At 49.8% G+C, this 23,537-nt stretch overlaps 1 protein-coding gene across 1 annotated transcript; it reads right to left on the bottom strand.

Moving 5' to 3' along the window:
• Positions 1–543: 543 nt before the first annotated feature.
• LOC104036938 (inverted formin-2-like) lies at positions 544–11,917 on the bottom strand. The gene is made up of 5 exons (XM_009490714.2): positions 11,885–11,917; positions 3,606–4,014; positions 2,094–2,209; positions 1,405–1,564; positions 544–581 (listed from the first exon to the last, which is right to left on the bottom strand). Exons 2-5 carry the CDS (start codon positions 4,000–4,002, stop codon positions 544–546), a joined length of 711 nt encoding a protein of 236 aa, XP_009488989.2. The 5' UTR covers positions 4,003–4,014; positions 11,885–11,917.
• Positions 11,918–23,537: the final 11,620 nt, after the last annotated feature.

Here is a 23,537-nt window from a genome sequence, read left to right as displayed (position 1 = left end):
TTCCCTGATTTTATGGGGTTGAATGGAGCAATTCCAGTTACATGGATAACTGCAACTCACACATAATGCATTCTAGAATTTATCATGGATGTTTCTGACAGAACATAATTTTTTAATTAAGGAACTGCGAAGACAGATGTCGAGATATGCATTAGTAAAGTGTCTTATCTGGATGCTTCTGGGACCAACACCAGCTGTGAAGGGGTTTGGATACAGCAAGCTGCTCAGTGAGCTCACAGCATCACTTCAGGTTCAGTCCAAAATGCAGCCTCGATGAGGACGTCACTGAGCCTTGCTCCATCTGTGCCCAGAGCCTCTGTCAATGCCATCTGTGCCAACAGCTGTCCCCGTGACACTGGGGTGGGTGAGAGGGTCTTAACGCTGGCCTAATGCCTCTGGTTCCCATGTAATGTGTGCACGCTAGTGTGGTCCACTCCACACAGGTATACTTCACTTTACACAACTGAAGGCTGATAAGTATTAAGTTTCCACAGCTACATTACTGTGAATCTCATTTATAAAAGAAAATTTAAACAGTGATCCTTACCTTAGCTTGTCTAAAATATCCAACAGCTGAAGCCCTGGGAGAACAAAAAAAGAGATATACTGGCATTATGACCTACTTGGCACTGTTCTATTATGATTGTTATATAATGTTATGCTCATAAACACTTTTTGCAGAGAGAGAAAGTGAAAATATCTTCAAATGAATCTGTCAAAGTGGGTCATCTGGTAAATGAAGAGACCCATGGTACATATGTCTGCATCTGGGTGAACCACTGCAGCATCCCTCTGGAGTTACTGAGGGACACAGGCACTCCTGGGGCACGAGTCACCTCATTCTGAATTAGACATCTAAAATCAGTGAAATAAACAGTGTGGTCAAATGTCCCTTGCTCCCCACAAAGGGAAATGGAGCCCAGGCTCACCAGCTCAGATGCACGCACTACGTGAGGTGAATCCTGACAATGGTACCTAGTATCTGGGTATCCAAGCTGTTGGAAAGTATTTCTGAATCACAGGGCAGCTTCTGTGGCTCAACTGAGTAGGCACAGGGCACAGAAACCTTATCTACTCTTTTGAGGAGTTGCAACATACGGAAATGTGGCTACATGAGATGGTTGGTTATAGAAACGTACTGAAGAAGCTCAAGTGATACAGTGCTGCTGGGATTCCAAACTAGATCAAAGCTATGGGAAAGCAGCAAAATTTAAAAAATCTGGTTACAGAAAGGTTGTTGAAGAGAAAGGAGACCAAAAGAAAAAAAAACCCCACGAGTCTGCCTTTAGTATTTGCAGTTTTGCTCCTCAGCCCTCTTTAGTCTCCTTATGGATACATCTGAAAATAAAACTGCTTGGCAACTGATTTTCTCTGGAGAAAGTTACGTGCAACAAACATCCTTACCTATGAACTCATTTCTGATTTGTGTCCTTGTTCTTAGCTCTTCTTTCCCCAGTATGATGGCATTGATAGCACTCAGCAGTGTCACCATGTACGGCACATTATCTGTGTTGGAGAGCTCGTTCATTATGACACTGAACCGATACTGCTGGTTCTTCACACTCTGTTAATAACACAAGTAATATTTCTTTTCAGACAGTTCAGAAATGTCTACCACTTTGGTGCAGGCTCTCAGATGGAATTAGCATCTTAAAACCTCTCAGTTTATCCCACAGTGCACAAGACGGGAAGATACAAGTAAAAGCAGCACTCCTCCATCACGGAGCAGGGGCTGGTCGGCAGCGAAACTCCTCTTGGATCTCTTTATGCTTTCTGATAACTGATGCACCTACCTGAGCTTGTGGCCAATGAAACCCATGGATGTGGCACCATCTGTTTTGCTAATCTGGTAGTGCTTTTCCTGCCAGAAAGGACCTTGTGGTTGGCAGTTGTCTATCCAGACAAGTCACAGAGCAACACCGTGGACTTATGCTGACCAGCCAAATTTCCTACAGTTTTCACCTTATAAATCCCTGTCTCTCTTACCAAAATGATGCAAAATGACTTTCATTCCCAGCCCTTTTCTGTGGTACATGGATCTGCCTGCACAGATCAGAGCAGAGCCATACTTCTTGCTGCAGCCCGACACTTGCCTTGTAATGGTCCAGGGCATCCAAAGCCAAAGCATGGCCATCTGATGAGTAAATGCACAGTGCAGCCAGGAGCTCAAATACTTGCTTTTTGACCATGACATTAGTTGTGTCAAGTGCTGGAGGAAAAACAAAACAAAACAAAAAAGAATTTATAATGACATTAATGTTCTAAATCTCAGTGTCTTCTGCTACATGGCTTATGACCAGTGGTAGAAAACAGACTGAAGGAGTGGAGCCACTACATGGAAGATGGGAAGAGAAATATCCCAATGTATAGCTATCTCACCCCAATAGCATTATGTGATAGTAACTTATAGTGGGAACAGTAAATGCTACAGGTACCCTATTGGCATTTTGGTGCTGCTTGTAGTTGTTCATCTCGTCCATGTACCAGTGGCATGCTGCAACAGCAGCCAAGATCTCAGCACTCACATTCATACATTTTATTTCCCATTTTCACATGTGGGTATTTTCTAGAACAGTAGATGAACAATTTTCCTCAATTAATGAGTCTTATTTTTACTGCAGAAACACCCAATATGCATATCAAGCAGGCCAATTGTTCTAACCAGTCCCCATGTATTCCCTTTTTTCCATTACTCATTCTCTGTGAGCCCTGGGAGCTGTGAGGGAGTGGATTAGACCATCTTATTTTTCCTTTATTAGTGCACAAAGAAGCTGAACAGCTGAAAAGCCCAGGGTGCCCCCCTGTTTTTCACAGCACAAAAATGCAGCTCTATATTTTACACTGGTTAAGAAAATGCAGGGTGGAGAGGACTTCAGAACTGAAGAGGGGAGCAAGCTATCTTTCAGGCTAAATGCGTTTTAAAGAGCTATTAATAAGGGTTTCTGGACACAGCTGTGATCTCAGCTCTGTGAAGCAGCGCAGAAGTTATCCTCCCAGCACCACCATCATTAAGTGCTGTACAATAAGTTCTAGGAGATGCCCTGATGAGTTTCATACCTAACGATGAGCCAAGAGAATGGCAGGAGAAAGTAAGTGGTATTACCTACCACCTTCTAGAAGGAACAGACTGAGCAGCACAGAGAATGGGCTCTCTTGAGTCTAAACCATGCCACCTTCCCACCTCTTTACAGGCTACAAGGCTCCATGCCCTTTCAATTCCTCTCCCTCTGCCCTTGAGACCACAAAGACTAAGGGTCTTTAGATCTCTTGCCTTCTCCCACAAAGACTAAATGGCAAATGTCTGCTGACAACTGAAGGGTTGAGGACATCTCATGCCTGTATATGGCTAAGGCTGGCTTTATCCCTGGCTTCTCAGTGAACTATGAGACATTTGTGTGGAAATGAGCCCATCAAAATAGTGTTTAGTGGCAAAGCCAATGCCATTTCCAAGCAATATTACTTTAAAGAAGAAAACGACCTCTTTCATTAATCAGTTGTGATCAACAACTTGCAAGAAGCCTGGTGCAGAGCGGGAGGATAAGCAACAGAAAAGTCCCCCCCGCCATGCCACATGTGACGGCCGAAGCAGGAAGATATCTTCTCACCTTGGAAGAGTTTTCTGACATAGCCCTCGTTGCTCACAATGTATTCGATGCCTTTGTGGGAGTTCATGACTGCTCGCACACAGTTAATGCAGGTGAGCTGAAGCAAGGCATCAGAAATCCTGGCCACTCCTCGCCCGGACAGCCTGTCCAGGGCCTCCAGGAGGAGGTCCAGCCCACACAGCTCCAGGAACTGGACCATCCAGGCATCGTCGCTGTTCTCCAGCCGCTTCTTCAGCCCGGAGTAATTCACCACCGATGGCATTTGCAGGAGACGGATGCACAGCTCCGGCTCTGCATTTTCCAGGTTGGCCTCCGACTGGTCAGTCTCCTGGGGTCCAAGTTTCTCCTTCAGGGCAGCCCACTTCTTGTGGGCACCTTCCTTTTTGATTGACATCATTAACAGTTTGTCCTGAAAGAAAAAGAAAAGACAAAGTGAGAAGTTTGTCTGGACTGACCAACAACCCTCCCGCAGCCCTGGTTTTCCTCCGAGCAGGACGTAAAGCTCAATTGCAGCAGGTCCCTGCTCCTAGGCCAGCTCTCCAGCATGCAGAGAACACACTGGAACCAGTCCTCTGCTGAAGAAACTCAATATGTCCCCTCCTTAATGACACACATTACATTCAGGCCCTGAAAACTCTGTAGAGAGACTCTTAGCACATCTAAGCCAGCAAATACAGCTTTAAAAGTAGCCAATTTACACCAGTCAATAGCCACTACCTATTTTCATGCAGCGAAAGGATAAGGTTGGAAGTGGCATTATCAGCTCTGAACTCCTTATGCCCATTAAACCACTTTAAAATCTCACTGTGCTGGAGAGGCTGTGCAGTTTCTAAGCATTTGTAATGGGATGGAGAAGTAATTTTGAGCATATCCTGCTCATAAGAGCACCCGATTACCCTGTTATTTTTTGCTTTTGTTTCTTTTGACTGATGCAGAGGTTAGTTTTATAGCACTCACTTAATCTCTTCCTGTCTGCTGTAATAGCAGATACGTTCGCAAGATGTGGTGCCTGTGTGTGACAATGTGAGAGCCCGACAGGCTGCAAGCCGAGGGATGGCAGTGGGGGGCCGTGTAAAGAGCGGTGTGCCTTTTCCGAGATGGGGAGCATCTCTTCAAGGCCCGTCTCCCTGGAGGACATGGCCTGTCTCAGCCATGCTGTTAGCAGCAAGGAGGGTGAGGAGCTGATTCAGCACAGAGAAACAGCAAAGCCAAGTCTAACTAACCCTTGGTGCCAAATTTTTTGTTTTAGGCAGGATCCTTATTTTTCAGATCCACAGTGATGAAGTTATACACTGCAAGTCCTTTCCAAAGGTGAATGCAATGGTTTTAAAGCTGAATTGCTCCCAGAGAGGACAGTTTGTCCCACAAAGGGGGATAAAGCTCCTGGAGCCAAAGCCAGCCACTAACCTTACCTCCCCTCCCTGCCACACCACAGGGACCTCTGCTTTCCTGGGCTGGTGAGCCCACATGGGGCTCAAAATAACCTGGGGCCAGTTGGCCCCCAAAACCCAGCACTTGGGGGATTGAAGGGATTATAGAGAATCTCGCTTTCCCTTACCAGTTCCAGCACAAGGGTTTCTAGCCCCGCAGCATGTAGGGAAAGGCTTGAAAGCTCTAAACTGAAAAATCTCTGAAAGGTTTTATTTGCCAGAAAGCAAAGATAAAGGGCGGACCATTTACAATGGTTGGAAATCATCTCATTATTTTAAAGCCTGCCTTGTGATTTTTCCTGGGGACTGCACTGCTGAGAAAGGTCCTGGCTGCTTCGCCACAGCAGAGCCACATGGGAAATACACAGCCAAAAAGTTTGCTTACTAATTTGCGGTAGGCATGTAGGGCATGATATTATAAGCCTAAACATGCCTCTTGGAAAGATGGAAGGTGCAGTGGGATGGGATATACAAGAGAGCTTGAACAATCCCCCTGGGGCAAGGTGCTGGTGGGACTCGGGCAGGGGCACGCAGCTCACAACTCACAGCGTCAAAGGCTGTGCTGAGTAAGGGGCAGAGGGGAATATGGTCACAGAAAATCCTTCTAGAGAGCTCTGGAGAAACCCTCTTGCAGAGTTTGCCGTTGCTTCAAAGGCTAAAGAACTGGCCAAGCGCCCAGTTGTTCACTGTTCTGTTATCTGGAAAAATGACGGTCATGATCGAAAAACATGAAGCTGCAAATATACCATCTGAGAACACACTGTACCGCTGAAAGGTAATAAAAAGGACCACAGAAAAAAAAACCCAAACCCAAACAACAAACCCTCCTGCCAAAGTACAGGCGTGAGTTTCTAAGATTTGTCACCACTGCCTGCAACCCAGAGCGCTTACTCCTGGTAAAATTCTTGTTGAAGTTAGTCACCCCCAGTCACTCCTCCGCACCCAAGCCCAGGAATTTGGGCTAGGCTCAATGCAAAGGAGAAGAGAAATCCTCCCTCCCCGGAGGGAGAGAAGCGAAAGTATCCTGTCCCAGGGTCACAGCCCTGGCGCTGGGGCAGCGTCCTCCACCTCTCACCACACTGAATTTACAGTCACGGGGCTGGAGAGGTGCTTCTAAGGCACTGTGGTCAAATCCTGCCCCGTGCTGTGCAAAGTGCCCAGCAGTCCTCTTCCAGTGCCTGGGGGTGAAGACCTGCAGTGCGGGGCAGTGCTGAGGACCATCCGTGGGGCAGTGCTGAGGACCATCCCATCCGCGGGGCAGTGCTGAGGACCATCCCATCCGCGGGGCAGTGCTGAGGACCATCCGCGGGGCAGTGCTGAGGACCATCCCATCCGCGGGGCAGTGCTGAGGACCATCCGCGGGGCAGTGCTGAGGACCATCCCATCCGCGGGGCAGTGCTGAGGACCATCCGCGGGGCAGTGCTGAGGACCATCCGCGGGGTAGTGCTGAGGACCATCCGCGGGGCAGTGCTGATGACCATCCCATCCGCAGGGCAGTGCTGAGGACCATCCGCGGGGTAGTGCTGAGGACCATCCGCTGGGCAGTGCTGAGGACCATCCCATCCGTGGGGCAGTGCTGAGAACCATCCGCGGGGCAGTGCTGAGGACCATCTGTGGGGCAGTGCTGAGGACCATCCGCGGGGCAGTGCTGAGGACCATCTGTGGGGCAGTGCTGAGGACCATCCGCGGGGCAGTGCTGAGGACCATCTGCGGGGCAGTGCTGAGGACCATCCCATCCGTGGGGCAGTGCTGAGAACCATCCCATCCATGGGGCAGTGCTGAGGACCATCCGCGCGGGGTGGAGCACAACTCAGCCTGCCCAGCCCCCTTCTTTGGTGGCTTCCCCAAAGACCCAAGATCCTTCAGCCTCCTGCCTGGGAGAAGGAATCCACTGGCCTGGATTTTTTACTTCTGTGCAGGGAATGGGCACAAACCCAAGGGCTGGCAGTGTGGCCAAACCCTGGCTCGCTGGGTGTGACTCGTCCCTCCTCTTGGCTCAGCTGTAACCCATGCTCTTTCTCCAGAATGAAAGTGTGCACCAAGCAGAGAATCTGTTTTTGGGCCCCATGTGTGCACGGAAGAGCCCTGTGGTCCCGCCGGGTGAGAAAGCCTGCTAGGAGCAGCCACTGCAGGAGGACGGAATTCCCGGCTCACACCCGGTCTCTGCCCTGCCCGGAGCTGTGCTGGGGCTCACGCCATTCAGTCGAGGGGCTGCAGAAGTGGCTGCCGACCGCAAGCTCCCTCTCTCTCAGCATGCCTTCTTTCTATACTCAGCAAATCACTTTTTTTATTTGCATACGACTAAACTTTTCTTTTTGAACCAGATAACAAAGCGGGCTGGCTTTTTGCTCCCAGTTGTACAAACACTTCATTATATATCGTGTCACCTACAGAAAGTCAGAGAGATTACAATAGCATTACTGACCTCAGGCTTAGCTGATTTCTGAAAATTAAGCTAAAACCAGTACACAGGAGACAGGAAATACCGACAGAGCATCCTGTTTACCAGCAGATTTGTTCTGAATTATCCTTTCCTCCTCACCTGCTCCACATGGATGTGAAGCAATGAGAAACAAACCCAGGCAGGTACCTCCCCAAACAGTACTGGCTTGTGATTTTATGCACCAAGCTGAACAAATTGGATTGATTAAATATTCTCTCCCACAGAGAGTGCACTCTTATTGTGGGGAAGAAAAAAAGACAGGTAATATATCTAATCGTAAAAAGGGAATAAAGTAAATAGCAGTTGTACTATATAAATGGAAAGGAAATAAATATGGAGGAGACCGCAGCATGATTCTGCAGATGGTATGATAAATCTGTTTACAAACACAGATATGAGTGATATATTATGAATGCAACATCTTTCCATATTTTCCATGAAGCACACTGTTGCAAAGCCACTCGGATACATCCTTAAAGGGCTGGTAGTTTCACCTTTTATCTCTGACCACAGGACCTTATTAGCAGGTAAATGATCTCAGCAAAGTGAGACAGATAAGAGATGAAAATGGAATGCATGTATCTGGCTGTCTCACAGAGGCCGTTTAGACTACGCTGGCTGAGGAAAGGAAAGACCTCTGACAAAAAGAGACAAGGCGCTAGGCCTAAAAGGCTGAATACATGTTGCCTCCTGCCAGTAGAAGGGCATGGGGAGCTTTGCTTTTTTCTGCCCAGGCCATAGAGGAGGATGCGATGGTGGAAGCAATGTCCCCAGCCTCTGTGTCAGGCCGTGCTTGTAGCACCCGTGGTCCGCCCTCCCCAGGTACGCGCTCAGCATTGGCGCCGAGTGCTGCTCCCCAGGGCACATCCTGATGGTGCATCTGTGCTTCCTGCTGGGGGACACCCCCAGCCCGTAGCACTCACTGTGATAGATGCAACCCTCTCCTCACCTTGCTTCTCACCCTCAGAGGCTGGTTAGGCCTGATGGGGAATGACGGCTAAAGAAGCATCAGTGTGAAAATAATCTTAATTTGAAGAGCTTCCCTTGGGAAACATGAAGGCATCAAAAAGACTCGTCCTCTTGCACCTGGCCACAGCAACACTGCGGTTCACGGTGCTAACTTTTTGGATCACTGGGTTTGCAAAGCTGTGATATTCCCTGCATCCATCCAACCCATTTCATAAAATTTCCCCCTCCTTTGTTTCTGGATCAGGTGCTTCCCAGGTTCAGTTTTCCGTGCCCTTCTGTCCTTCAAGTCAGCTCCTATGGGGATGACATCTGTGGGAGATAAATCAGGGCACATCAATACTTTCTCCATCCTGTGAAGCTGTGCAGAACAAGAGCTGCACAGCACAGCTTTCAGTCTAAATTATTACATGCCTCCAGGATGACATGGATCACAGCAAGGACCTGGGGGGACATGTAAAAAGAGATTTCTCAGGGCAGCTAAGTATAATTGAGTAAAAACAAAAGGGAGAAAAATTACAGGCTGAAACCATTCTGATTTTTTGGGAGCAGACCCGCTGCCTGTGCTGCAGGATGGTGGGGCGTGAGGGGGAACAGCAGCTCCTTGCTGCCCTTGGAAGAAGTCTGATCCCACGTTCTGCCCTCGCAGTGCTCCGCTTCCCTCTGCAAGGCTGCTGGGGCACACCACCAGCCCCTCAGAAAAGCTCTTTTTTTGCTGCTCAGTCGCTCCTCCCTTCCATGCCTGATCCTGGCACTCAGGAGCCTTTTCTGCCTGGCTGACTACTAATGATACGTTTTGCTTCTGGGTAGTTCCAGCTTTCACTCTACCACTGGGAATATGCCAAGCCTTTGTATTTTGCAACATGTCAGGCTACTCAGTCACTAAGAAACGACATCCTGGCTTTGCGCTTTCCAAAACCGCTTCAAGAAGTGTGATGGGTTTGTTCCTCCTCTCCTCTTGCTTTCATTTGTACTATTGTGTTTTCCTGTGCAGCGTCTGAACAGCTCGCGTAGATACAGGCTAATGAAATCATCCTCCCACACACCGAAAGAAGTGGGGGGGACCCGAAATCTCTATTTTAAGAACCAGCCAGACCCCTTGGTGTGGGCCTATCAGCATCAGTAGGAACCAGCAGAATTCATAGTCTCCCAGGGGAGCTGATGGCAAGAGTATAGTGGGAAATTGAGGCATGTAAACAAAAGGCATGGTTTGCCCAGCAGACCCTGCCTCAGCACACAAACCAAACACTGCTCCATCCTTTTTCTGCCATAGCCAGTAGCCTCAATTACCTTCAGATCTAGGTATTCTTGATCCTCAGCTGTATCAGAAGCAAGAGGGATTTATGCTGAAAAAATTAAAAGGTCTTGGAAATGAGTGCCCAGTCGTGCTCTGTGTTACTGAAGAAGTTTGTGAAGTCTCCAGCACATTATGCTTTGCTTTGGCACAGCCCACGTGCGAGGCAAACAGGAGCTCTCACGAAGCAGCCCAGGTTGGCTGTGTGCTCAGAGGCGCTGCAGCGTTACAGGGAGCGTGTTGTCCTTAGCAAACGAGGGAGCACGGACACGCAGCCCGCTGCAGCCGGCAGGCAGGAGCTGAGCCATCCACGCGGCACGGGGCTGGCGGCGGCACGGGGCTGGCAACGGCTGCTTTTGGCCACAAACTCCCAGAAAAGGACTCCAGTGCACAGATAACAAGGCCCGTGGCCATACTGGTATAAATGTATATGTATTTTGCCGGTATAGCTTATTCTTTTACAAAGAAAGGAAAAACACGTTGTCATGATTCAGTCCCATCCACCACTATTAGGATGCTGTGTGCCGGCACAGCTTCTCTCTCCTGGGCAAATATAAGCTATGATATCGTGTGATGTCTTGCACAAGTGGTAAAAGTGTTCATTCAATATGTATGGGTAATGATGGGGTTACACCAGAATTAACTACACCGGTAAAAATAACCACCGGTGCCTTCTTCCGCACCAGTAAATAAACAAGTAAATAAATCATCAGGCTGCTACAGGTACCACATACAAACCAAGCTCAACTGAGATGCTCAAGGATGTTTGTTAGGATCTTCAGTGGCACCTAAAGCCGTATTTATATTTAAAGGGTGCACTAGCTTAGCTTTAAATGGGTTTAAAACCACTCTTCACTACAACAGTAACACTGTCTGAGATGCTCAATAACCAATTTACCTTAACCTGGTAAGCCAGGTTTAAATCAGGCTGGTGCAGCTGTCAGACCTTCGCTTCAGAAACAGCCACTGCTACCAGGGAGACCTCTGTGATAACATATTTAAGGGGGGAAAAAAAAACCACCGGGACACAAACTGCAGCCAGAGTGAGGAGTGAGGATATGTGAGAGGAACGACCATGCAGACACCAAGGGCAGTGAAGAAGGAGGGGAGGAGGTGCTCCAGGTACCGGAGCAGAGGTTCCCCTGCAGCCCCTGGTGCAGACCATGGCGAGGCAGCTGTGCCCCTGCAGCCCATAGAGGTCCATGCTGGAGCAGAGATCCACCTGCAGCCCAGGGAGGACCCCACGCCGGAGCAGGGGGATGTGCCCGAAGGAGGCTGTGACCCTGTGGGAAGCCCCCACTGGAGCAGGCTCCTGGCAGGACCTGTGGCCCCGTGGGGAGAGGAGCCCAGGCTGGAGCAGGTTTGGTGGCAGGACTTGTGACCCCGTGGGGGACCCACGCTGGAGCAGTCTGCTCCTGAAGGACTGCACCCCGTGGAAGGGACCCACGCCGGAGCAGTTCGTGAAGAACTGCAGCCCGTGGGAAGGACCCACATTGGAGAAGTTCGTGGAGGACTGTCTCCCGTGGGAGGGACCCCATGCTGGAGCAGGGGAAGAGTGTGAGGAGTCCTCCCCTGAGGAGGAAGGAGCGGCAGAGACAACATGTGATGAACTGACCACAACCTGCATCCCCCATCCCCCTGTGCTGCTCGGGGGGAGGAGGAGAGAAAACAGGGAGTGAAGTTGAGCCCGGGAAGAAGGGAGGGGTGGGGGAAGGTGTTTTAAGATTTGGTTTTATTTCTCATTACCCTACTCAGTTTTGATTGGCAATAAATTAAACTGATTTTCCCCACGTCGAGTCTGTTTTGCCCATGACGGCGATTGCTGAGCGATCTCCCTGTCCTCGTCTCGACCCACAAGCTTTTTCGTTGTATTTCCTCTCCCCTGTCCAACAGAGAAGGGGAGCGATAGAGCGGCTTCGGTGGGCGCCTGGCATCCAGCCAGCCTCAGCCCACCGCACGTGAGAAGCAGAAGCTGTTACCCAGCAACCTGGACAGGGCCGTGGTAACTTTCCAAGACTCTCCCGGCTCCCGTTCAATGCGAAGCTGTCACACAAACATTATGAGAGCCAGAAAGCTTTTATTGCTTTTTTGACCTCCGCAGGATGCCACGAGGACAGAGAAAACAGACAGAGGAAAGAATTCCTACCTCAGAGCCGAAGCCAAATTATTCTCGTCTCTCTTGCACAAAGGGCCCTTCTCGACCAGCTCCCCAGCCAGCTCGATTTCTCCTTCTCTGCCAAGCAACCTTCAGTCAATAAAGTCTAAATCCCTGAATGAGCACGTCTGCAAATCACACGCTCTAAGAAAGTTCAACAGGATGTCCGCGTCTAATAGTATGTAAATACCAGTCCTCGGAAAGGTGCGAGCAAGTCACTTTTCTGTAGCCTCCAGGAAAGGCATTTGCATGTCATTTGTCACCCCCCTCACTCGCTCGGCGCTGGCCACCGGGAGGGTGACGCTTCCTCATGGGCTGGGAAGGAGGGAGGCTTGCGCCGCGCCGCACATCCATCTGCCAGCTGACGTAAAGCATGGAAGTGATCAAATCAGGGAAATGATCTGGCAAAGGAAAGGGAAAAAAAAAACCAAAAAAACCAAAAGAAAAGAAAAAAAGAGGAAGACGGATGGCCGGGGTGGGGAGGATGGAGAGCGTGGGGGTGGCAGGCAGCGGGGACAGCCCCTTGCACCTTGCATCGCCCATGCGGGGTTTTCTGGCTTTGTGGCACCGGGGCTTTAAACACTGCAAGATCTCAGAGGTCTTTGAAATGCTGGGAGCGCCAGGACAGCTTAAAATAAGGAGGATGTCCGACCCAAGGCTGCTCACCCTGGGACTGAGAGCTGAGAGCACAGCAAAGGTCGGAGGCTCAGGCAGCGACGCCCTGGGCAGGGGCTTGATGACGGGAATCCTGCTCTCACCAAGGCACCCCTACGGTCCCGCTGAGCTTCGGTCCAGCCTGGCTTTTAGGGACTCAGCAGGCTTTGAAGACTTTAAAAGCTCTTTTTAACAGAAAACATCTCTCTGGTCGAGATTTCACGTGGAAACTAGTTCGTGAGCCACAGCTGTAAAATGCATTCATTCAGCCTCTCGGGAGGTGTCAACTGAAAGCCAGTTATTATTAAATTGTGAATATTTCAACATGGCCCAATTTAGCAGAGACCTCCTGCCTGGCTCAGGGTGGCAGCTAGACTTCAAATACTGTTTTTTTGTTACTCTGTGAGGCCTCTACCCTGAATTGAACCCCCTAGATCAAAAGTTGGCGCTCAGAGCAAGTTTTCCTGCCTTAGTGGGGAAACTAAACCCTTGTGTACGTGAGCTCAGCTCCACCAATATTAGAAATACACTGATCTCTCTGCCCTTTGGTCCAAATTCAGCTAGCCTTTAAGAGATGAGCTTGCCTGTGTGCTTTCTAATTAAGGCAGTTTCACCGTAACAATTCAACATCCAGGGAAATGACTCTGCACAGCTCCCCATCCTGCTGTAGGAAGCACTCTGAGGGCGTGTTTATACAATCCAAGATAAACATTAATTCATGATGGGTTTTACATCAGCGAATGAATTTCACTTTACGTTATATGCGCTCCTGATGTATAATCCTGAAGTCCACAAAAGATTAGTCACTAATCTGGTTCTTGGGAGCAGGATGGGGCTCACAGCAGGGGGTTTTTTTGGAAAAAAAAATTTAAGAGAAAAAAATTCCTGCAAAGAAAGGATTGTTGATGTTGCAAATTCCTGCCCTTGCAACCACGGAAGAAATTTAAAGGGCTATCAGCTCCCATCAGGTTTCATCTGAAGCCTGGACGTGTGAGATATGCCAGAAATGTTTGTGTTCTTAGAAAGGCTGCATCATCTCCCATGTAAAAAAAATAAGCAGAAGCAGAGAAATTGGGCTAAAAAGCAGAAAAAACAGGTCTAGGGCTGCTGTATCCCTCCGTGGGCACATGAACGGGAGCAGCAATGGGCAGTAGCTGAGAAAAACAAGGGGGTTTGGCTCCCAGCTCCTGCTCCCAGCTCGTGCATCACTTGTGCTGCTTCCAGGCGTTTGCAGCCCTGCCTGGCTGCTGCAGGCAGCTGCCTGCACCCTCGCCACACTCTAACACCAGCCTGTGTGGGAGCAGCTCGCGCCCAGGCGGATGCTTCTGCACCCTGCTGAGCTCCGCTCCCAGCCAGGTCCATCGACCCGGCCGCCCATAACTCAGCCCTAGCAAAGGCGTTTGCTTGTCATGGCATGACCAGAAAGAGCCCATGCATGGGGCCGTGTCTCTGACTGAATGCTTTGGGCACTGCCTGGGGAGCAAGGGTTTCCTCAGCACCCCGGGCCTCCTCTTCCTCTGGAGGAAGCAGCGGCAGCCCCACGCTGATGCGCTTGGAGAGGGGTGCCGATGGGGAATCCGAAGGCTTATCTCCCAGGAGAGCTGAGTGCTGTCCTGGGGAGCAAAGATTTGCCCCCAAAACCACAAGGACTTAGGATGTTAAGGGCACAAATCCTTTTATGGATCCATCCCTTCATGTCGCAGCAACTTTACTTTCAGGTTGCTCAGAGAGGGCTAATGGCTTTTCCCCAGCAAATCAATTTTACCCCGATTATCTAGCAGATGACTTGGTGGTCCTCTGAGTAGTAATTACATCAAAATCAGGCAGGACTAAATCAAGAACTGAAAGTTTAGTCCCACGTTAAGTAAAGAAGAGCCGAGACCCTCTACAGCTCCAGTATCGCTCCCCTGCCCACATGGCGGGTCCACGAAATGCAGGAATCTAATTAAATAGAAATAAGTACACCCCATTTGCCCTTAGGAATTAGATTATTCCTAATTACAACAATCAGTGTCTTCTTGCTGCTCCACGTTTATGCGACAAATCAGGTCCTGTGCCAGTGACTTGTCTTGTAAGTTGTGTCAAGGGTTTTGGAAAGGGGACACCCAGCTCATTTCTGGCTGGCAGGGCTGCGATGGCTCTTTTTAGGTGATTCTGACTAAAATGCCTAGTATCATCAGCTACTAAATTACTAAAGGCGACGACCTTCCCAGGCACTGGGACAGCACAGTGAAAGCAGCCAGTTTGCTCCCTCCTTGGGGAGCAGAGGCATTTGAGCATCCTCAGGAAGTCATGGGAGCAAGATGGGAGCTGCAAAGCTGACTGTTCGCTCTTCTGCTTACTGAATTTCTCTGCTCTCCTTGGAGACTGAAACCCTTCCAGCCCTCCTGTCACAGACCAGCTCCCTGACTGCTTTTCTGCTGGATACATTCACTTTACATGATGCTATAAGGATTTAAAAGAAAAAAAACCCTTCTGAAGTAGTCTTTACCGGATGGATTCTTCCGGTAATGAAAATAAAGGACTCTGCTGCTGCCAGCACATGCATGTGTCCTGGAACTTTTGTATTTAATGCGGTCGATCTGCTTTAAACAACCAAAACATTCACTGCAGCTCTTTTGGTAGGAAGTTTCTGCTACAAAAAACATCCTGTTTTGGGGAGGGTGCTTTCAGCTGGGGAGACTACTCCATTAACCGTGGGGAACTCGGTGCTTTCTTTGGACAGGCAATGACAAAATTTGCTGTCAAAAACCCAAACTGCACCAGCACTTCTACCCAGATCAAAGGGCACAGACCCATGCTCAGGTTTCTAAAGGATGTAGGTGCTCCCAAGCACAGGCTGAGTAAAGAGCCTGGTATTTATTCAGTTTATTTATCCTGCATACATATCTTACATTCTAAGGTTGCAGGGGAACCACTTAGGAATTGCCAGGACGAAGGCTGCCCAGATGGCTGAACTCTGCTCCCTTGCACACACACTGGTGCTGCACTAGTGAGAAGATGTAATTATAGAAAAAAGACCTTTTGAGCCCTGCCCCAGAGGGAGAGAGGCAGGCAAGTCCTGTGCTGGTTTTAGCCATACTTCTCCTGCACAGGCACAAAGCCTTCTCACTTGCACAAGGATGAAGATTTTTGGGCACGGAATAGCTCTTCCCTGAAAACCGGTGTGACACAGGAGGTCTGCAGGGGAAAGGGTTGTAGGCACCACTAAGCCAGAGAGCTGCTCAGAGCCGTATGTTTACGGACATCCCTGCTGGAAAAAACCTACGAAGACACCAGAACAGTGCACAAGGAAGCAGCTTTTTCCAGCTGTTCTTCAAACAGGCTGCAAACGCTACTCCCCCCATCAAGATCAGCTTTTCCATTCAACTGCTGATGAATCACGGTGGCTGGTATCTCACCTGGTGAACAGCCATCCTGAATGTTTTTGTTCAGGTAAGGTTGAGCATAGCCAGGATTCCTAGTGGCACAAAGTACATATTGCACACGTTAAGGAGAACAGACCCAGATACTGCCAAGTACTTTCCTGCGAGCTTGTCTGAATATGAACGTTATTAACAGGAACCAGAGAATGTGCTCAGCTGCTAATTCAAAACGTTAAGCATTTGAGCCGTTTAAAACAAATTCTTGCACAGAGCAGAAGAGTGGCTTAGCATGATTTCAAAACTAATCCACTCCGAAGATGCCTTCAGACTATTTTTTCTACTGCTGGGTGAAAAATTTTGAAGTCCCTCTCTTATAATGCAGTAATCCTAGAACACTGGCTGGCTTAACCCTTCACTTTGCTACAGTACTTGGTCCAGCTGTTTTGAGAGGACCTAAAGCTGTCAGTCCTAAAAAATCTCTTTCCAGTTCTAACCCACAGTCTTGGAATTAACATGAAATGATTTTAATATGGCCCAACCAGCTGGAAGTTTATGATGAGATATTCTCATGCTGGGGCAAAATGACCTTACTATATATAGGTCTAACTTACATGCAGGGTATCTTATACCAACACTTTTGATCTCTTTTCGTTTTTCCTAAGTAATATTTTAAATCACTTTAGAAACAAGTAGCTGATACTGTTGCTTTCTTTGGAAAGAAATCAGTTGTTCAGTCATATCCTCAGGTTTCCATAGTCCAAAGAGCTGCAGTGCTTTACGCCAGCCAAGCATGTGGCTGTCATTCATTTTCAAGAGAAAAATCACTATATTTATCTGATAAATAAATATACAACTAATATTAGGATATCATTTTATAAGTGATTCATCTCTGCACATATGGCTTGCTCCAACACTTGCTTACAAGTGTTATCAGAACAGGGCTTTGGGACTTGCAGGCTTGTAAATCAATTTAGCTTTGTGATAGTCCTTTCCCTTACCTTTGTTCTAGATAAATAGAGGCCATATTTAGGGCTTGGTAATGGTTGTGTAGGTTCAGTGCATTTCCAGTAACGGAAATAACAAAACCCAGAATTTATCCCTAGGCTTATAAAAGAAGCCTCAGGACTGGGTAAATACAAAATAACTCATGAATATTGGACAGCTTGTTCTCAAATGTGGAACCACAGTCCATCGGTCCATAACAAGCTAGCAGAGCCAAGCAGGCTGGAAAGCAGCCTTCAGAGGAAGAAATGGAGCAGTTCAGCCAGGCTTTGGGTGCAAGCTACTCGGGGAGCCAGGTGCCACATCGGCAGGCTGTAAACCAGAAGGGAAACAAGTTATAAAACTTATCAGGGAATAAAAATATTTGTTTCCCAGTCCACCTTCATGGCAGGCTCAAATTTGCACCACTTGTCATATAAGTCAAGAACAAGACACATTCACAAATACTTCCTAAATTGCAGAGCCCACTGTTGAAGTGCCAGGTAAATATCACAACCCACAGTTTCTTTTTCCATGCAAACTTTTTTGCTCTGGCTCAGAGCACGTTTGCTTTACTGCATTGTACACGCAGCTGAAAGTTAAGCCGACCAACTCTAAAGGATTTCTTTTTTTTTTTTCTTTTTAAATAGCAGAAGTAATTAATCTGCTTCAGAGAATGAATCAGCCTTTTCTGAGCTAGAAACACACAGAGGAGGAGATTGTGGCTGTTTCTGGGGCGGGAGGGAGGCTTACACAACCAACGCAGCAGAGGCAGCCGTCCAAGGTCCACAGCTGTGGGCAGCAAAGGGGGGCAAAACCCCAAAGCTGGACCCTAGAACTCCTCGGTGCTACCCCATGCACCTGGGGGACCCGCTGCACCAGCAGGAATGAGCTCGGTGCTGGGCAGCAGCGCTGCAGCCCGGCTGGAAGGGATGGGTCAGTGCAAAACTACTGGGCTGGGGTGGGCTGCGCGGCTTTGCGGGTCTCCTGCAGCGCCCCTGGCTCACGTAGCCAGCCCCTTCACCCACACAGGGGTTGTACTTGCTCCTCGGAGTAAACTCTCTGGCCTCAGGCACCATCCTTCTATTTCGATGAAGTACCTTGATCTGGGCCAGGCGGTGGAAAGAGCTGATTTGCCACGGCTTGGTTTCTTGGCGGGCTGTGGGAAGAAAACCATTGCTCACAAAAAGCTGCTACCTTGGACTACGGGAACTTCTGTTTCCACCTGCGGCCTCTGTCAGAAAATAACACTAAGGCTTAGCTCATTGCTTTCCGTGAACGCCGTGCAATGACTTAACAGAAAAGCAGGATGGACGAGAAGTAGACAGTTTCCAGATAGGGGAAACCAGCACAACAGAAGACAGCTGCCTTATTAAAAATAATGCAATTTAACTGACAGAGCAGAGCGTAACAAAGTTATTCCTGAGCTACACTGACACAAACAGAGCCACTCACCAAAGTTATAAATAAACAAACAGAAATGATGCCATCCTCATTTGACTCGGGGAGAGGAAAGGGGCTCTGCCGCAGCCCGGGGCTGCTGCCACCTCCCTCCCTGCGGCCCCTCCGCCTGCCAGGGCTGTGTCTCCAGCAAGGGCCAAGCTCGCCGTGCGGCCCCTGGGACGGGGACGGGGCTGGCACGTCCCCCCGCGCGGCACCAGCCCTGCCGGGGGTGAGGGGGAGCAGGCGGCCCCAACTCCCCATGGGGAGGCTCGTTGCAGAGCAGATGGGAGTGGAGCAGACCCGCGGGTCTCCAAATTCATCTGACCTACGCAAGGGCAGAATCACCCATGTTTTCCATTTTTAACTAGAACTAAATTTAGAGGTTTTATGGTTGCAGGGTGCCTCCTTTCCCACACTTCCTGGAGTGATCTCCAAATTCCTCCGCTGTCCTTGCTGGTTAAAACGTGACTCAGCTCTTCCAGCTGGAAATGTGGGGGCCAGCACAGTCCCGAGGTGGCCTGCTGCCATTAGTGGCGTCCTGCTTCGGCATTAACCATCAGCTTGGGAGCAGCAGAGGCAACAAAAAGCTCTGCAAGTCGGATTTGGGGAGGAATCAGTGCTGGTGAACCTGTGGGTACGCTGTGAGCAGCTATGCAACCTATCAACTGGAGCTTCTCTCATGTCCCTTTTGGGAAAGTCCTCCTAGCACCAAGGGCTGACTGAGGACACCTGCACAACAGACTCTAATGGAGCAGCAATGCAAAGACCAAATTCCTCCTCTGCCCTTAAAAATTCCCCCAAATTAATACCATGCATAGCTCAGCCGAGGCAAAATAATCGTCATGATAAGAAAAACAAATGGGCAGTCAATGCAAAATAGCACCACCTGGTGACACCTACTATAACCATGCCAAGTTGAACACTGTGCCCTACCAGCTACAAAATCTGGCAGCTCTTCATTTGCCTTTACTTTTTTTATTGGACATAGTGCTGGAGCAATGTTCCTTCTGAAGTGAGCTGTTACTTTTAGGTGACTAAAACATTTTGGAATTGGCTGAGTGACTCCAATGCTGGGATGAGGACTTCATCCACTGGCTCTCAGTCCTCCTGCCTTTGCCCAACCTCCTTTATCAGTTCAGTAGGTTTCCAAGAACACCTCAAAGTACATCATCAAATGCTACAGAGCTTTTTTCAAACACTATTGCTTGCTTAAGATTTTTATTAATCTGTGGCTTCAGCATTCCCAGCATTTTGAAATGTCAGCTCAGGTATCAAACTAGTAGAAACCGCTGAATCTGGGAACAATACCCGTTCATTACATCAAACAGAAAAGCTACCATACTGTTGGACCCTCTCCTGATGCTTTCCGCAGACATGAAAGGCTAGGTTGACATAACAGCAACAAACATTCACCTGCCACCCTGTAAAACCACTTACTTTTAACTGTAGCCGCTCTTGTAGATGCCAGGCTATGACTCACGGGCTTATGAGCTCCACACCCCCTCTTCCTATTTGTTTCTACATTCCGTTCCATAAAATCTGCTCCTCGTCTACCACTGACCACATCTGGTAGCCATCGCAAGGCTTGGCCATTACTCACCAGTTATTCTTTCCTAGGAAAAAGGGACCAGCTGATACTTGCCCTTGACGAGGATCCTGAGTGGCACTCAGAAGTCGCACAAACGTAGCGAACCCTTTTTTAAAGCATTCCTGTCTTGCGCTTCATCCCAGTTTGTACAGCACGCCTGCAGAACTGGAACAACTGGAATGCTGTGACAACCCCACACCAGACCTACCAGCACGATGACGTCCTCTGTTAGGAGGAGAAAGCCAAGGCTCAAAATTCGACATATCTTTTCTCCTTCTCCCAATTTGGTCTTAGCATCTCAGTTGACAGCACAGGACCCAAGAGCTCTCTGTATAATTAAAATACAGATTGTTTGCCCGCTTTGTTGCAGCTCTTGGTGCGCTCAGTGCTTTTTCTGGCCGCTGGGAGATGAAGGCAACCTCTGCAGCACAACGCTCACAAGCACTGTATGATAAACTGCTGCACATGCAATGCTGAGAAACACTGGAATAAACTTGAGTTTGGTGGATAATACCAAAGGGATTATAATATATTAGGTCAGAAGCATGTAGTCATTCTCGAGCCTCCCTCCTGCACTGAGCACCAGGGATATCACGCTGCAGGGCTGTACCTAGCTTCTGCAAAATACGTAGCTATTTTTCACCTAGTTAGATAAAAAGCCGTGTACAATGTTAACGAATGGAACAGGGATAACTCCTTGTGATGTGTTTGTCTGCACCCACCGACTGCAGTATTTTGCACCGAGAAGAGATGGATTTGTTCAGTGCCATGGTGTGATCCTATGAGTTGACTTTGTTGATTCAGTGGGTGGTATGTCCTCTGAATCATTATTGATAGACCTTATTGCAAATATTAAGAGCAAGGATATTCAACTGTGAGTTAAATCTGAGCTCAGATATGAGCACTGAGTTTCTCTGAGGCTCCCCCAACTGTTTCAGCTCTATGAATATTGTTCACTGCCTAATCTGTGGCACTGTGTTGTTACCCACTGCCGAATGACTCCCATCTTCTACTCATGGCTGGTTATGGTACAATGGTGGGATTAAAAATCTCTCATCAACAGAATAATCACTGCAGAAAAAAAAATAATTATTGAAGACATGGAAGTAAATGGGGGGGGGGGAAAGAGGGACAAAATGCAACTTAGTTTGCTTTGATAAGAACAATTTTCTACTCAGCTGCTCTGGGAAACCTATCCAGCATACCTGGCACACAGGAAAGGGATAGAGTTCAGCTTCCAACACATTTGAAGCGCAGCCACTTGCTACGCAGCTCACAGTGAAACTGGGAGTTAAGCCATGCAAGATGAAAATCTGTAATAAACAGGGTACAGACCTAAAAGGATTGGACAGCCAGTCCCACGGAAGGGGTCAGTCTGGCAAGTTCTAGCTTGTTTGGCATTGCACAGTGAAGAGAAAAGCATGCAACTCCTATTTCTATACCGATAAGAGAGAAAGGCATCAGACTGGGAGAACTAAGCAATCATAGTGCAAATACAAAGTAAGAGAAAGCCATCTATTGGGAAAAAAACCTATCATATCAGTTCAGGAAAGTTCTGAAGCTTCCCCTTCCCGGGAGACTGGGAACAAATGAATTACAGTGGTGTGCAATAAGGCATAATATCATTTGGTGCTTAGATTTGCTGACCTGCCAGGTCCCTTCCTGTCCTATATTTAGATTATCTTTTCCACAATGGGTCTTGTACACTGCTTGCATTTTTGAAGCAAAATTCTTGGACAACATCCTAGAATGGGATTATTAATTTACAACAGTACAAAAAAAAATCACATATGCTTATAGGTTCCTGCAATCTCCCCCCTGCCCACAATTTTGGCAGGCACTGCTCCACTGTGTAGTGGAAAAACAAGCTTAAGTGGACGGAAGAGAAATGAGATAAGTGGCCAGACAGCCCAAATTCTGAGCAAGTTCAGTAGGACAATTGCAACCTCACTGTAACTCTGCTGACTCCAACTTTTCTTTTTAACCGATTTAGGCCAGAAGTTTCCTCACAGTCTGCCAGGGAGCCTGATCTGTTTTTCAGCCAGCAAATTTACTCACAGAAATTCCCCAGTCTTAGGAATCTGAGAAAAATGGCACACAGTTCACAATACCGATCTGGTATGGGGAGGGAGGACCATGAACACTGGTTTGGGGTATTTCTCCTAAGATCAGTGTATCCCAGCACTCCTTCCCTGCCCCCAAGCTCTGGAACTCAGCTCCGGGTGCTGATTTTGCAAGAAGCCACTTCATCATTGCAGAGCTATTGAGCAAAAGGGAGGATGAGGCATAAGAAAAGTATGTGAGTAAACCCGGGCAGGACTTGGGAGACCTTGTCCAAAAACCGCTGGATAACAGCATCTTTCAAAATAAAAGGCTAAAACCAGCCCAGCCCTGGGAGCAGACGCAGCAGCCGTACGCTACATGCTAGCAGATGCACTGTTACACCCAGGCACAGCAGGACCACATCCCACCTGCACATCACACCGTCACACCTGCAATCTGGACCACGTTGCACCTACATGTCACGCCGCTGCACCTGCAATCGGGACCACTTCACACCTACACGTCGCGCAGTTGCACCGGCGAGCCCGACCACATCCAGCCCGTACGCAGCACCTTCGCAACCGCAACCCGGACCAACTCCAACCTGTACGTTGCATCGTGGCGCTTGCAGTCTGGACCTACACACCGCACTGTTGCGCGATTCTATGCTCGGCAATCCCGACCGACTCCCAGCTACGCGACGTACGGTCAGAGCGGCGGTCGGGACCGCGTCCCGGCGATGCGCGGTGCTGCCACACCTGCAGCCCGGCCCAGGTCCCCCCGAGGCCTCCCCACCGGCGCACCCGCAGCCCCCCCGGCCGCTCAGCCAGCACCTCTCTCCAGCGCCGAGCAACACCTCCGAGCAGCCTGCGGAGCCGGCGGGGCTCCTTCCTCCCTCGGTACCAACGCGCTGCCACCGGCCGGCACCGGCGCAGAGCCGGGGGGAGGACGCCCGGCCGGGCTGCAACGCCGGCCGCGGGGGATGCCGCCCAACTTCTCCCGGCCGAGCGCACCCGGCCCCCGCGCTCGTCCCGGCGGGCTCAGCCTCACCGCGGCGGCCTCCGGCGGGCGGGGACCCTCGGCCAGGCCCGCAGCCGCCGGGCTCTGCCCGCCCGCGGGAGCCGCGCCCGGTTCCGGGGCGGAGCGCGGGCGGGGCGGGGGGTCCGGGCCGGCCCCGCCGGGGAAGTTTCTCCCCGCCCGGCGAGGGGTCCTGCCCGGGGTGTCCCCGACGGCAGCCCCGGCCCCCTCCCCCGGGCGGAGCCCCCCCGCAGCCAACGTGCTGCCGCCCCCCCGCCGCCCCCGAGGGGCGCCCCGGGAAGGATCCCCCCTTCCTCCTGGCGCCCGGGGGCATCCTGGAGGCCAGCGCCGCGTCCCGCCCCGGCAAGAGGCGGCAGCCCGAGCCGCCCATTGCCCCCCGTGTGCAGCCCGGGGCGGGCGTGGGGGCCCTCTCGGTCCCGGGGGGTGAGCGGGGAATGGCGAAGGGCGGGGAGGGGCTGCCCAGGCGGTCAGAGACCCGAGGGACCCCGCGCCCTGCCCTCTGCAGTTCAGCTGCGAGCGGAGGGGAGGGATG

This window comes from Pelecanus crispus, chromosome 6 (assembly GCF_030463565.1).
Source record: "Pelecanus crispus isolate bPelCri1 chromosome 6, bPelCri1.pri, whole genome shotgun sequence".
NCBI lineage: Eukaryota > Metazoa > Chordata > Aves > Pelecaniformes > Pelecanidae > Pelecanus > Pelecanus crispus.
The sequence above is the reverse complement of the archived record's forward strand: the minus strand, read 5'-3'. Positions and strand labels throughout refer to the sequence as shown.